The 15,274-nt window shown below is 35.8% G+C and overlaps 1 protein-coding gene across 1 annotated transcript in view; it reads right to left on the bottom strand.

Annotated features, from left to right (window-relative positions):
• OTOGL (otogelin like) overlaps nt 1-15,274 on the bottom strand; it is a 147,461-nt gene that overhangs the window by 95,461 nt on the left and 36,726 nt on the right. The window contains exons 12-19 of the mRNA XM_089921078.1: nt 14,376-14,501; nt 13,016-13,124; nt 11,926-11,972; nt 11,073-11,218; nt 9,046-9,169; nt 6,987-7,164; nt 3,464-3,588; nt 785-994 (exon numbers count right to left, since the gene is read on the bottom strand). Of these exons, the coding sequence (XP_089777204.1) occupies nt 785-994; nt 3,464-3,588; nt 6,987-7,164; nt 9,046-9,169; nt 11,073-11,218; nt 11,926-11,972; nt 13,016-13,124; nt 14,376-14,501 (1,065 nt within the window). The remainder of the gene's footprint in view (nt 1-784; nt 995-3,463; nt 3,589-6,986; nt 7,165-9,045; nt 9,170-11,072; nt 11,219-11,925; nt 11,973-13,015; nt 13,125-14,375; nt 14,502-15,274) is intronic.

Raw genomic sequence — 15,274 nt, 5'->3', positions numbered from 1 at the left:
CTGTGGGGTCTCTGATGAAATAAAGTATCCTCTGAGAAATCAAATTCCTGCACAGGTTTGGTATATGAATTTACATTACTTTTATATTTACATTATTTTTGTCTTAGAAAGCCCAAGCTGAGAAATTAACATCAAAACTGGCCAGTGTTACTCCTGGAATAATAGGAAAAAGTTTTTTGAAACCACTGAGGGATGAAGAGATGGAGAGAATGATGCTCCTGAAACCCAGGTCACAGAAGATTCTAATGGGGGTAAGGGGAATGGGCAGTCTTGATAAAGAAAGATTAAATCATAAAAGAAATTATAGAACAGTAAGGAAAGGAAACAATCTACTATGCATGATAACAACAGACATCATAACCAGGAAGATTCGAGCCCTAAGAACTTGAGATAATAATTGTCTGTTGCATAATTTACCTATTTACTTACAAATCTGTGTCACTATACCACATAATGCTTTCCCATACGTTCCAATATTTAGAACATTTCTATAAGAATTTTTTCAAATGTTTCAAATTATTTCTGTTGCATATTTCAAACCATACAACTACACTCTAATTTTGCTTATGGTAAAAATAGTCAAAAGCCATTGGTCTTATCCAACAGAGCTCCAATTTTAAGAAATAAAGTATTTCACTTTTTTTCATGTTCACACATTATAATAAGTCAAATAACTTAAGCAAATATTGACTTTTTATTTTAAAAAATAGCGGTAATTACAAATACAAAAATCTCTAAAGTGATATTTGATCATCTCTATCAGTGACAATGCCATCATACTCACCACAGAATGAAATCTGAGCTCTGAAATCGATGGGAACACCATGCTGGCCACAGAGGTAGGCATAGTGGGCAAGAGCATTGCATAGGCAGGCGCTTCCGCACTTGCATGCATCATGGCGGCATAGCTGATAGTACAGCCCAGGGCTAATATAGATGTGGCAAGGAGCAAAGAGCTCTTGGTGGATAACATCACAGTGTGCTGCATATCCAACTAACAGACAAAGAACCCCGTTAGCACTTCATTTACTAGTCTAGCTAGTATCAAATACCCCTAAAGTATCAAATTCCAGCACTATCCGAGCATCTTGCTTTCCTAGAAATACACTGTACTGCATATCATTTTCAATAAGAGCCAATATTTTCAGCTTATACTTCTTTTGGTAATATTGGTAACAGCACTTAATCCATATTTAATATTCTTCTAGCAAAAAAAAAAGAAAAGAGTATTGTGTTATACCTGAGTAAGTTGAGCAACAGAAGGGTTAACTGACAGAAGTGGCCTCAATTACCCCATCACCTGAGGACCATCTTAGGAAATCACCCTAATTCTGCTATAAAGAACTGATGAATATTAGAAGGTTTACCTCCCAACATCCACACACAATAAAAGCAGTGCCAATTGTGGATGTTATGGCAATTCCCTGGGATACACAATTATCCAGGAAGGACTAGGAATCATCTCACTCCAATGGAGTCTCTGAGGTAAATGGTAATGAGGTAGATGCCACATAGTCATTAAATGCAATATCTGTGCAAGGCACAGTGCACAATGTCTGGTAAATATTAGGAGATCAATAATGTTTGATAAATGAATCTATGACGAATACGTGAGTAAATGAATAATGAACAGAAATTGGTAATGGAACATATGCTAAAGGCTATGAGCTATCACTACCAAGCCATCTGAGGGGATGTGTATAATAAGTTCTTGAAATGTGTTGACTTTTCCTTGAGAATGACTGCTCAGATATAATTCTTTATGGGAGTAACCAAGTTTGACAAAACAATCTGGATTTCATCTTTCTGAAAAAGCCTCATCCTGTGATTTCTTGGTGCAATGGACCTTGATTGCATTGATTTCTTCACAGATAAAATTAATCAATCTTTGAGTTGTCATTGTCTTTGAGAGACAAGATGAGCTGCTAGAGATGGAATGTTTTCATTACTGAGGAATTATACTGAACTTTTTTTGTTGAGCATTTTAAATATATTTATTATTGGAAACACATGGTAATTATCTAAGTAATTACCTGAGTATTATATATTTTTGCATTGTTATGCACATAATATATGAAAACAAACGACAGACTATAACAGCATACTATTAGCATATATACTCCTAATTCCCAGGATCTCCAAGCAATAGCTTTTATTGCGTGCCCTAAAGATTTGTAGATCAAAAAACATTCCTACTGACATTAAGTGAAAGGGTGACTCAGAAAATCCTTGTTTAAAAATATCCTTCAGAATCCATATCAGAGTTGACTTTCATCTATTTATTTTCCTTTCTTTAGGGATCTTTTTGAATTTACCTATTTGAAATTAAAAAATAATAGTTCATGGCAAAGGTGAAGAAAAACAATATCTAAAATATATATGTCATAGAAGACATAAGATATGGGGACAAAAATATATATATAAAAAAATGGTAGGGAATAAAGGAGGTCATTAAAGAAACAACCAGAGAAAATTGGAGTAAAGTCCAATTGATAAATTAGAAGTTGGCCTAGATTAAAAAAAAAAAAATCACTAAAAGCAAGATTATCTTGTTTTCTTTCCAGGACACTAAAACTATAAGTTAATAATAAGGACCATAGAACAATAAACAGAATCCTTCCAAACAACCACTACAAATCCAGAAACTCTACTAACTTCTCATGGGTACTCAATCAATATTAATAATGAATTTTTAAAACTACACAAAAACAGTAAACCAACCAAAATGAAGGAATAAATTTAAATTATAAAAATATCTATTTAAGCATGCACATTAATTTTCTTTCACAAAGTGATTTTGCAAAAAAAAAAAAAATACGCCTTCTTTTATTGAACAGTAAAATAGCCTTTCACGCGGTCTGCTGTGGCTTTAGTAAAAAAAAAAAATACAGCCAAAAATTCTTGGCATGTGAGTTGCACGGTCATTGTAAATTGGAACTCTATGACAATCTCAAATTGTTACACACCTGACGGCACAAAGCTTCTCTGGATCACTGGCTTCCTGCTTATGAAGCCATAATATGTTCTGTGAGTAGGAACTCGTAGTGTGACATCAATAAACAGGAGAATTCACACGCACTGTCACACTATGGAATGGAAGTTGAATATCCCAAGACTATACGAGCATTATTAGAATACTTCCAGAGATTTTTCTTTAGCATTTAAATAATCTGAAATACCCAAAATGCTAGCTCACATTTGGGAACAGTTGAGGGATTTCTGAACACCTAAAATGAGTAAATTTATGAATGCAGAGTAGTAAATAAAAGAGTCATTTTCTGGAGTTCTTTTTTAAAGTAACCTAGATTACATAAAGAGGCATATGTATTAAATAAAAATACATAAATAATGGCATCGATTTTATCATAATGAAGAAAATCAGAATTTAAAATCACTATCTAATTTTACAAAATTACCGTAATAGAGAGGACTTTTTCTTAGGTTTACATGCAGAAAGACTTACTGTTTTGTTGATTAATGTTGCAGGGGTCCATCATAGGAACATGAACAGGTGCAAAACAAGTGGAGGAAACTCTCCATGCATTTGCATGAAGTTGTGGGGTACCTTCTATCATGCCTGATGGAGAACTAGAAAGCAAATATAATATTCTCTTAGCCTCTCCCATTCATTTCCTTCCTTCAGAGTCTTCAAATATTGAAAAAAGAGAATACTACTTTTTTAATTTACAAAGAAATCTTAGAGCTTGAAATGTTTTATTACATTTTTAAATATACACGGTGTTAGCTTTCTATTATTAAGATTTTACAATGTGTCAAATTGTGGACATACGTGGTTCTATTTAATAATCATTTCAGCCTTGTGAAGGACACACCATTATCCCCATTTTAGAGAGAAGGCAAAGCAGAAGCTTAGAGAAATATTAATGTTCACTCAGCTGCTAAGTGTCAGAGGTGAGATTCAAACGTAGTGCACACCACTTTGATGAAATATCACACAACCAAAGCATGAATGCATGTGGTTTAGGGAGGTGGAGGTAGGGAGCTCACGTGATTCTTTTCAGGGTAAAGACAAATGTCCTAAAGAAGAAATAGTCTACACTGCTGGTTCAGTATTTCAATTTTCATTATGAGGCCTGACATACTGAGGTTCCACTGTGAGGTTGGGCAAACAAACCAAGTGAAAATTAAGGAGAAATGGTATGAGGCACTCTTCACCCACGTTTTCTCACTTCTCCAGTTCCCTCAGCAAACCAAAGTGGAAGAGAAATATCTATCCTTCAGGCTTATAAACCACAACAATGTTTAAGAGCCAGACACTAAAATGCCCCCTCCAGAAGTCATCAAGGTTTAGTAACTCATCAGCCAATAGTGAGTGACAATCCCTGTTGGCACTGTGCCAGACACTGTCAGAACTACTTAGAGAATCAGGTTGGACTAGGTTTCCTGTAGGAAGCTTTGACCAAGCAAAACTTCACTAACGCAAGCCATAACTGCATGAATTGCTACAACACGGCCAAATAACAGAGTAGCATTTATCTTCACTCTCTTAGTGTCCAAATAAACATAACTACTTTGCCTACCATTTATCTCAATCACCAGTATGAAGCTATATGGAGCTTCTCACCACAAAGACAGGAGTAAAAGAGGGAGCCACACAAGCTACTCCACAATGCTCATCCCTTGTAGCCACCCTTTCCTTCTTTTTTCTATTCCTCAAAATGAAACTATTCTAGAAATGTATAGAATTATAACAAACACCCAATCCAAAATCTAATTTTGCTCCAATGAGAACACGAAGACTCACAGAAATTGCATGACTTGCACTAGCTCTTCTCATTCTTTCCCTCTCCATCCCTCTTTATCCCTACAAAGCACAATAAAATAGGTCAAGGTGATAGGTGTACTCAGGATTCCCAGGAGGAACTGACTCAGAGCTTGGCTCTCTTATTTCATTTAATTCACTTAAAACAATAAATACCAAAAAAAGAAGCTGAAATGTAGACCCATTTATTTATTGCATTCATTTTATAAAATAGCCTTTCAGTTCACTGTAGTGAACTTACTAAAACAAGGCATACAAAATAAATTTTCAAGTAATTAATATTTTCCACTCATTATGTTTGCAGATTCACATTAACTTTGTGATGCAAGGAATTTTAACTGCTTATGCTGGAAAGCTAAACAATGTTTGAAAATTATCTCTGACTCTGAAATAGTATCCTGCACTGTTATCAGGCCTGAATGTTTATACATGGAGGAGACTGGTGCCTTAGAAAGAGGCAGACAGATCTGCCATCTGTTAAACATTGACTACTAACCCATTCTGACAAACAGGAAGAGAAAAGGCTTAATGTCTCCTCTGCACATCTTAACCAAGTCACTTAATATAGTTTCTGTTTCACAAATTGATAAGAAATCAATATTCTGATCTACCAATAAATGAAACAAACAAACAAAACCCGTAAATGACCTAAAAGCAAATTAATTACACAGGAGAAAAGGTAAAAGAAACTCTCTTTTAAAATTAAAAAATTTAAATGCCCTTTCTCCTTGCTGATCCAAATTCTCTTCTTGGTGCCACATCAAAAGTCCTACCTCCGTTCAGTTCAACTGTCTAGTGCATATAAGGTACTCTGCTAGTTCTTAAGAATATAAGGATTAAGGACACGGTCTTTATTCTCAAAGCCTTTGCAGTTTTGTTTTTTTTTTTTGCGGTACGCGGGCCTCTCACTGTTGTGGCCTCTCCCGCTGCAGAGCACAGGCTCCGGACGCGCGGTACCAGCGGCCATGGCTCACGGGCCCAGCCGCTCTGCGGCATGTGGGCTCTTCCCGGACCGGGGCACGAACCCGCGTCCCCTGCATCGGCAGGCGGACTCCCAACCACTGCGCCATCAGGGAAGCCCGCCTTTGCAGTTTTAAGTGGAAACCAGACAGATAAACGACAGATTTTCATAGATAAAAGAGTCAAAATTAACTTTGGTGGGATACAAACTCACTTTTTGAAGCAAATAATGACCGAGTTGGTTTGAAAAATAAATAGGAGTTAATGGGGAAGATTAGGGAGGGGACAGAACCCAAAGCAGGAAGAATATGCAGAAGTGTTTTTTTAATGGCATTTGGAGAACGGCTTCTCCAGGAAACGCTCCCCGCCTACCCAGCCCACCCTGACCTACTCAAAATTTTGCTGTGCTTCTAGCCACAACCACACAAGTTAACACTTAACTTTTTGAATTCACCTCAGTATTTTTATACATATTGTGATTAATACCTCGCCTAGAACAAATTATTTCTGAAAGACGGTTGTCCCTTCCCAATCCACAATATAAGCTCCTTGAGGATGGGAACCATGTCTTACTGCCTCTATTGTCCCACAGTGCTTAGCACAATAACAGGTGCTCAAAGCATTTACACTAAGTTATACACCATGTCTTATCACATGTAGGTGAAAGTGCTTTGTCAATACAAGGGGTATAAATGTATTTTATTGCTTTTTCTCCTAATGAAACACCAACTATCATAAAATCCAATTAACTTAGATGCCACAGTGTTGCTTTAGAGATATCATTCATACCAAATGATATCAATATTATTAAAGTATAATTTACTATCATTCATACCAAATGATTCTAAGACTTTTTAAAGGCAGCAAAATTTTTTTTACATAAAATACCATTAAGCTTGATAGGATAGGTGGCAGAGAGAGAATAACGGGAAGTTATTCTGTGGGTAGCCTTCAGGCTCTTGAGTCTCGCTACCTAAACCCAAAGTCCAGCTCCACTGTATTTGAGCTATGTGACTGAGCTATTTATTTGTCACTTTGGTGCCTCAGTTAGCTTCCTTATCTATAAAACAGAGATACTAATCAGGGGATTGCTACAAAATTTAAATACAGTAATCCATGTAAAGCTCTTGGGACAGTGAGTACTAAGCTATTATTAGTTAACTAAACATTTTTAATGTAAGAATTTATATCCTCTAAATTACTAGTCATTAAATTATGTTAGCTATACAGAGATCATACTTACAGAAAATCATCCCTTATGTTCCCATTAAACGTGCCACACAGACCTAACGTTCTTCTTTTCCACGCACTAGTGAGCTGAATATAAACTCTTTCCCCATCTATAGCAAACAGAATCTTTAAACCAAACGTGGTTTTTAGAAGAATAAATAAGGATGACAGAGTCTGAATTTCAACAATTCCTGCAGGAAAAGAACATACATAAATCAGCTTTGACACTCACAGGCAGTGTTCTGAAATTAGCGCTAATGTACAACATCGGGAGTCTTCTTCCAAAAGACTTCTTCCCAGTTCCTGCTCCTGTGCTCCGGGGCCAATTTTCACCACCTTGTGCCTGCTTTCTTTTCTTTCATTTCCCTCTGGGTCTTCAGCAGATATTTTTAATAGATTGTCAGGTGCACATGTAATTTCAGTTGGCAAGCATCTCTTGGTGGGGGTGGACAGTCCTTAGACATTTGAAATCTGATCTCTTTTCCTTAACGTGTGTGTGTGTGTGTGTGTGTGTGTGTGTGTGTGTGTGTGTTCCCACGAACTGGTCATGATTCAATACGGAAGGGGCACTTTTTCAAAAACTCCCCATTGCTTTGAAACTGTCAGCAAAAAGGGGAGCACAGCACTAGAGAAGCACCATTTTATGAGACATCTTTAGAGAAGAGAAACTTGTGCTCAAGACTGAATTTGACTTTTGCAACCAGAAGAGTTGCTCTTGCATCTCTATCACAATTTCTGCCATCAGTCTGGTCACCAAACCGAGAAATCTGAGAATCATTCTTTGATCACTTCATCCCCCTTGTTGTCCTTCCCCAACCAACCCCAATCCAATCCATCACCGAGTTGACAGCACTTTTTTTCTAAATAAAATTTCAATCTGTTTTCCTCGCTCCATCTCTACTGTCACTGTCTTGGATCAGTTCCTCCTCATTCCTTGTATGCCCTCCTCAAATAATATCCTAACTATTATCTGTGCCTCCTGTCTAACATTTCTCAAAGCCATTTCCATAGTGTTGTTATAGTAGTCTACCAAGAAAAAAAAGACAAAGTTAGTCTCCTCATTAAAACTCATTGCTTATTTGGTTGAAGCATATGAGATTGTCATCTTTGTACATAAAAATGGTCAAATAATAACAATTGCATATTCAATTTCATATCAAGTTCAATCAACATCCTGGCACGACACTGACTGTGACCATGTAATTTATAACACAATTCAAGACATTTCTGAAAGCAAAACAGACTGTTATTAGCAACTATACTGGAACACAGGCATGAACAGGGCCTCCCAGGAAAACCACAAAGTATGATGCCCTGTATATAAGGCATTCCGCATGGAATTAAGAGATACAAACTACTATGTATAAAACAGATAAGCAAGAAGGATATATTGTACAGCACAGGAAATAACAATCATTGTTTTGAAATAACTTTAAATGAAGTACAATCTATAAAAATATTGAATCACTATGTTGTATAACTAAAACTAATATAATATTGTAAGTCAACTATACTTCAATTTAAAAAATAAGGTCTTTCCCATTCTCACCCCCATCTCTTTCCCTCTTCTCATCTCTGGACATTCTACACTTACCCTCTTCATGCTGCAGCAATGCCAAAGTAGTTACAGTTCCCCCTAAACATACTGCATAGTTCTCCTCTTTGTTATGCCTAGAACACTTCCCCCATCTCCTTCATCCGGGCAATTCCTCAGCTGTAAAAGCTCAATGAGACAGTCCTTTCCTTAAGAAAATTTCCTGACCATACCTGCAGGGTTGAGTGAGTTGTACCTAATCATTTAGACCCCCAAAGTCCCTATGCATATCTTTGGGTTTATCATATTTTTAAGTGGCTGTTTACTCGTATCTCTCCTCTTCCAAACTCTAGTCCACTTGAGATAAACACTAGATCCCATAAACATGGCAGTCTCAACTAAGTCCGGCTGAGGAGCTGGCAACATATAGTCACTCAGTAAATGTTAGGTTAGCCGGCTAATGGGAAAAGACTCCATTGAAGTTGTGCTGCTGTTGTTGTTCATGTAAGAAAACTACACCATCAGCATTGCTTCTTACCATTCAGACTGAAGCCCTGGTTAGGACTGGTGAGGATCTGTCCTCCCCTACTAAGGGTCACTTGTTTGTTGAAATCATCCTCCAGAATTAGAGTTACAGACTGAAGGCAGACCAAGCCAAGGTTCTGCATAAAAATCAAATTATCAATTAAAGGAGTGAGAGAGAGAGAGAAAGACATAGAAAGGGACAGGACCAATGGGAGAAGGAAATGGGAGAAGATGAGGGAGAGAAAGGAGAAAAGAAAGGAGAGAGCACACATGGATAAAAACTTATGGTATATAGAAAACTTGAGAATAAGCAATATAATAGTTATTATTACATCTTATTGTGAATATAATGTAGCCCCATTACTAATAAAATATATCTTTATGTAGTACATTAAATATACCATATACATACATACAGTTTACACAGATTATTAAATAGAAATTTTTTCAATAAAGTGCCAATAATTATGTTTTCCATAGTGCATAATTAAAGGATCTTTCCAAATTCATTTGTGGTATATTAAATATTTTTAAAATTCAATGTAGAAAAGAACAAAGAGAATTACCGTTCCATGCAGAAGGTTAACTGAGACCTGACATATTGCAAAAGAAAAAATAAAAATCAAACTAAAAAAAAGCTAACAAAGTAGACTGGAATTTTGTTGGAAACAACCATTTTATGTTCAAATGAAAATAGAAAAAAAGATTTTGGCAAAATTTTGACTGCTTGATTTAGAAAGAGGTGAATGAAAGATCTGGGTTTCTTTGTTTACAAGTTATTGATGTGCTTATGTCAAGAAAATGTCTTTAAAATAAATATTCCAGAATGCTAAAAAATCCATCATATCTATTTAGAATGATGTGAAACTTGTTAAATTCTGTCAAAAATCACCTTTAAGATAGCAGTTTGTAAAAACAGAACTACCATCTGACCCAGCAATCCCACTACTGGGCATATACCCTGAGAAAACCATAATTCAAAAAGAGCCATGTACCAGAATGTTCACTGCAGCTCTACTTACAATAGCCAGGACATGGAAGCAACCTAAGTGCCCGTCGACAGATGAATGCATAAAGAAGATGTGGCACATATATACAACGGGATATTACTCAGCCATAAAAAGAAATGAAATTGAGTTATTTGTAGTGAGGTGGATGGACCTAGAGTCTGTCATACAGAGTGAAGTAAGTCAGAAAGAGAAAAACAAATACCATATGCTAACACATATATATGGAATCTTAAAACAAAATAAATGGTTCTGAAGAACCTAGGGGCAGGACAGGAATAAAGACATAGAGAATGGACTTGAGGACACAGGGAGGGGGAAGGGTAAGCTGGGATGAAGTGAGAGAGTGGCATGGACATATATACAGTACCAAATGTAAAATAGATAGCTAGTGGGAAGCAGCCACATAGCACAGAGAGATCAGCTCAGTGCTTTGGGACCACCTAGAGGGGTGGGATAGGGAAAGTGGGAGGGAAATGCAAGAGGGAGGAGATATGGGGATATATGTATATGTATAGCTGATTTACTTTGTTATACAGCAGAAACTAACACACCATTGTAAAGCAATTAACATCCAATAAAGATGTTAAAAAAAAAAGAGAGAGCAGTTTGGAAGTAACAAAAAGCTTATTGTCTATTGTGCAGTCATGAAATGTTCCAAAAGCCTATACATAAACAAATACCATTTTTAAGAAAAAAAGTACAATAAATACGCACTATTTAATCTGATATTTTTAAATATATTTTAATATCTCTGAATTTATTTTAATATCTTATATTTTAATAGATATTTAGATTTTTAGATATTTAATATCTCTGAAATCAGGATACATGATATTAATAGTATAACAGATTAATCATCAACATGCTTTCTTTCTTTGTAGTATATAGAATAATGATGCATCTTAACAATCAGTGGTGTCTTATTTTTGAAGAAAATAACTATACCCATTCATGTTACCATTCTTAACCGAGATAAGAAGTTTGAGTCAAAAAAATGAACATTCCTCTGGTCATTTTGAAATGTTCTTACCTGCTCACAGTGAGCTTTCTGTAAAGTAATTGTGAATTTATCTTTTCCAGTTCCTTTTACAAGGATGTATTGGCACATTCCAATGAAAGAATAATGTCGACCATCAAAAGTAGTAAAATGAGAATCACCTACAACAGAGCATTGAACTACCAAAAAAGAAGAAGAAGAAGGAGGAGGAGGAGGTGGGGGGGTGGAAGAGGAGAAGGAGGAGAAGGGGGAGAAGCGGGAGCAAAGGGGAGCAAGGAGAAGAGGAAGAAGAGGAAGGAGAAGAAGGAGAAGGAGAAGTAGAAGAAGAAGAAGAAGAGGAAGAAGAAGTAGAGGAGGAAGAAGAGGAAGAGGAAGAGGAAGAAAAGAAGGAGGAGGAGGAGGGGGAGGGGGAGGGGGAGAGGGGGAGGGGGAGGGGAGGGGGAGAGGGGGAGGGGAGGGGGAGGAGGAGGAGGAGGAGGAGGGAGAGGAGGAGGGAGGGGGGAGAGGAGAAGGAGGAAGAAATTATGTTTATTCTTAAAAAGAAGTAGGTCAACTTAGGATAAATTTTTAGGTATCAAAAAGAATAACTAAAGTGTTTAAAATTCATTAGTTTGACAAACTTAATTATGTTATTCAATTTAACTTAAAATTTATTAAATGATAGCTGTCCCACATATTTTTTAGAATATTTCTACTATTTTAGTAAATTTTTCCCAAAGCTGTCTGCTCAGAGCTATCATTTATTCAATTTTCCACTATCCTCTTAATATCTGGATTTAGAAATCATTGCATTTATATGAGATGACCTTACAAAAATCAGTGCTAGCTTCCTCCTCAATTTCAAGAAAATCAAGACATTGTCTTTAAAAACATTTTAAAAGATTACCTGGGCAGTCATGCTCAGTGCAGTTCCAAACTCCACCAACACATACACTAAATGAAATGATAAAAATATTCATCTAATTGTATAGAGAAACTGTATGAATATTTGCAATAACGTATTGGTAAATGTAACCAAAATGTATCATGTTTTTTAGGTTCGCAATAATCTGACTTGAAAAATATCTCTCCAAAAGTTCAATTAACTGATAAATTTGGACTGGCAAGCACCTAAATTATTATTTATTGCATTAGTCAAGAACAAAAACACTAAGCAGAGAACTTCTGTTTCTGTCCTTCCCTCATTGATTAAACCAAAAAAGGTCACACACAATAAAGTATTTACCCACATCATTAGAGAAATATATAGAGAGAGGTTAAGATTAATAAGTTAACTCATCTACTAAAAATTTTAAAAGTTGGCTTTGAGCATCATCAGACATTAAGGAGAGAGAAAAGATATTCCCTTTGTAAGATAAATTCTGCCTTCTACCATCAAACAGGTATGAATTTTGGAGGACAGAAGCAGTCTCAGAATGGCAGGAACTCAAATCAGTATCTAAGAACAGGGTTAGTTTTCAATTGCATTTCAGTTATATACACAGACACCTAAGGGAAAATTGCCTAATGACCTCTGTTTCTTTTTAGATTGCCCTGAAGGGATTCAATCTTTGGCTATAATAGTTTTAGTTAGCTAATTTAAGAAGAATTTCTAAAAGTCTCTAATCATGGCCAAAAACTGGATAGTCACTTTTTAAGGTACTCAGTAGAGAAGGCCAAGAGAACCATCAAGTTCTAAGGGTAAAAGTTTGTGCAAATTGGTGATTATGAATAACAAGACAATTCAACAGTTCATCACATGGATATAAGATTTTATAGAACTACCAAGGGAAGTGAGGAGAATTACATCATAAAAGAAAATATAGATGTTTCCCCCACCACCCTGTCCCTGTAAGGCTTTAAATAAAAGGAAAACTGTGTCTTGGAATTTTTGGAAGAAAAATCAATAAAAAGTATATTTCTTTAAACATATGTCATGGTAAAATGGTCAACTAGTCAAGTATCCAGAAATAATTAGCTGTACATTAATCACATACCATTCAGTACATTCTTGTTCAATTTTTGAACCAACTGAATAAGCTAATCCATGAAAATTGCATGGGCAATTTTCCAAGGAGATGCAAGTCCCATTTTCCATTATGAGGCCTATTTAAGAAAAACACATATCAAATTCACAAAATAAATAATAAAGATTGTATTCTTTGAATATAATAATTCAACCAACTTTTATTGAACACTTGCTTACACTATGTGCTGGAAATAACAAGTTTCTTTACTTTCAAGGAGGTTACCAACAGCCTTGCTCTGTCTCAATCAGTAGCTACCTTATAAGGGTCTATTTCAGTGGTTTTCAACTTTCTTATCCCATGGCTTGCCATCAGAAATTCAAGATTCACAGTACAGAATTAGGGCAACTAATGTCTCTTTGCTTTTGAGGGAAGAGGGGAGGAGAAGAGGGAGAAAGTATATTCTTGGTTTTATTTCTGTTTATGTCAAAGTGAGAGATTTACACTATCATCACACAGATAATAAAGAGACAAGCAGTGCTTCTCAAAGGGCTAGTACAGTAGAACTACATTTAGTACTTCTCTCTAATGAGGAAAGGTGGTTGAACCAGTGTTACTAAGCACACTGTTTGATTCAGCTGATCTGTTTTTCAGAGTAAGACTCTCTAGATGAAGGAAGCACTGACTTATATTTTGGTGCACGGATTTATATTCTGGTGCAAACTCCTTATCTCATCACTGGCTGGTAACAGTTTAGGCCTGGCACGGGTCCAAAGCACTTAGAGTAGCACTGACAGAACAATGGACTGAGGTCAACAGATCTGATTCCAAGTAGTCCTCAGTCATATTAAGTGTATGACAGTGGGAAAATCACTTAACATCTCTGGGATTCTATTTTTTTTTAATCTGTAAAAATAAAAGGGTTTGAGTAAATCCTCAATGTTCTTATAAATGTCTATCAGTATAGCAGATTTAAATCCCGTTTCTATCACTTACTATGTTACTTCTAATTTCAAATATTAAAACTACATCAGGACTAAAATCTTGTACTGCCAAAATGTGAAGGTTTTTTGTCTGAACTTGATTTCATCTTTAAAAAATTAAAGTATATAAATTATTAAATATCTTTAAATACTCAAGAGAACAAAAGATCTGCCATGGGTGACTTCAAGACAAAGTTCCAAACTTCCAAGGAAATTTACAAAGGAATAAGGCTTTTACTAAAGAAAAGCAGCCATTCCTTCTAGTCACTTCAAGGATCAAATCCTACAAGGATAGAAAATCACAACAGCCCTATCATCCTGAGAGATGACATTAAGACATGATTCTTGGATCACAGGGGTACTAGTTTCCATGAGTGCAGACATGGTTTCTTTCATGAAGCACTTACCATCCGCGCAGTAACATCCGTCAAGACAATGGAGATTACTCCCAAGACATTGTTCCTCAAAAGTGCAGGTTGGTGGGCAACAACTGATACAATCCCGATGGACAAAGCTGTCATCACATTTATCAACTAAAATGGGCAAACAGGCAAGCTGTAAATCAACTTTATTCAACACTCGAAAAGATTACAGTGGGTTTTTTGGGGTTTTTAAAATTTTTATTGAAGTATAGTTGATTTACAATATTGTATACATTTCAGGTGTACAGCACAGTGATTCAGAGATATATATTATATATATGTATATATATATATACATACATATATACATATTCTTTTCCAGATTCTTTTCCCTTATAGGTTATTACATAATATTGAGTATAGTTCCCTGTGCTATAGTAGATCCCTGTTGGTTATCTATTTTATACATAGTAGCGTATATATGTTAATCCCAGCCTCCTAATTTATCCCTCCCCCACCTCCATTTCCCCTTTGGTAACCATAAGTTTGTTTTCTGTGTCTGTGACTCTCTTTCTGTTTTGGAATAAGTTCATTTGTGTCTTTTTTTTTCTTTTAGATTCCACATATAATCAACATCATATGATATTTGTCTTAAGGAGATGTGGTGTACACACACACACACACACACACACACACACACACACACTGGAATACTACTCAGCCATAAAAAAGAATGAAATAATGCCATTTGCAGCAATATGGATGGACCTAGAGATTATCATACTAAGTGAAGTAAGGCAGACACAGAAAGACAGAGATTACAGTGTTTTAAAAGTATGCAAAAGTTTACCAACATTATTGCATCAATAACAAGTATTTGCAATTCATTAGTTTTGAGCACTAGGGTAAGTTTTGAGTACTAGGATAAGCCTAAAATTAATAGA

The sequence above is a fragment of the Delphinapterus leucas genome, chromosome 11 (assembly GCF_059928025.1).
Source record: "Delphinapterus leucas isolate spDelLeu-1000000601 "Yukka" chromosome 11, BTC_Dleu_Yukka2, whole genome shotgun sequence".
Classification (NCBI taxonomy): Eukaryota; Metazoa; Chordata; class Mammalia; order Artiodactyla; family Monodontidae; genus Delphinapterus; species Delphinapterus leucas.
Note: the sequence above shows the minus strand (reverse complement) of the source record. Positions and strands in the feature narration are given on the sequence as shown.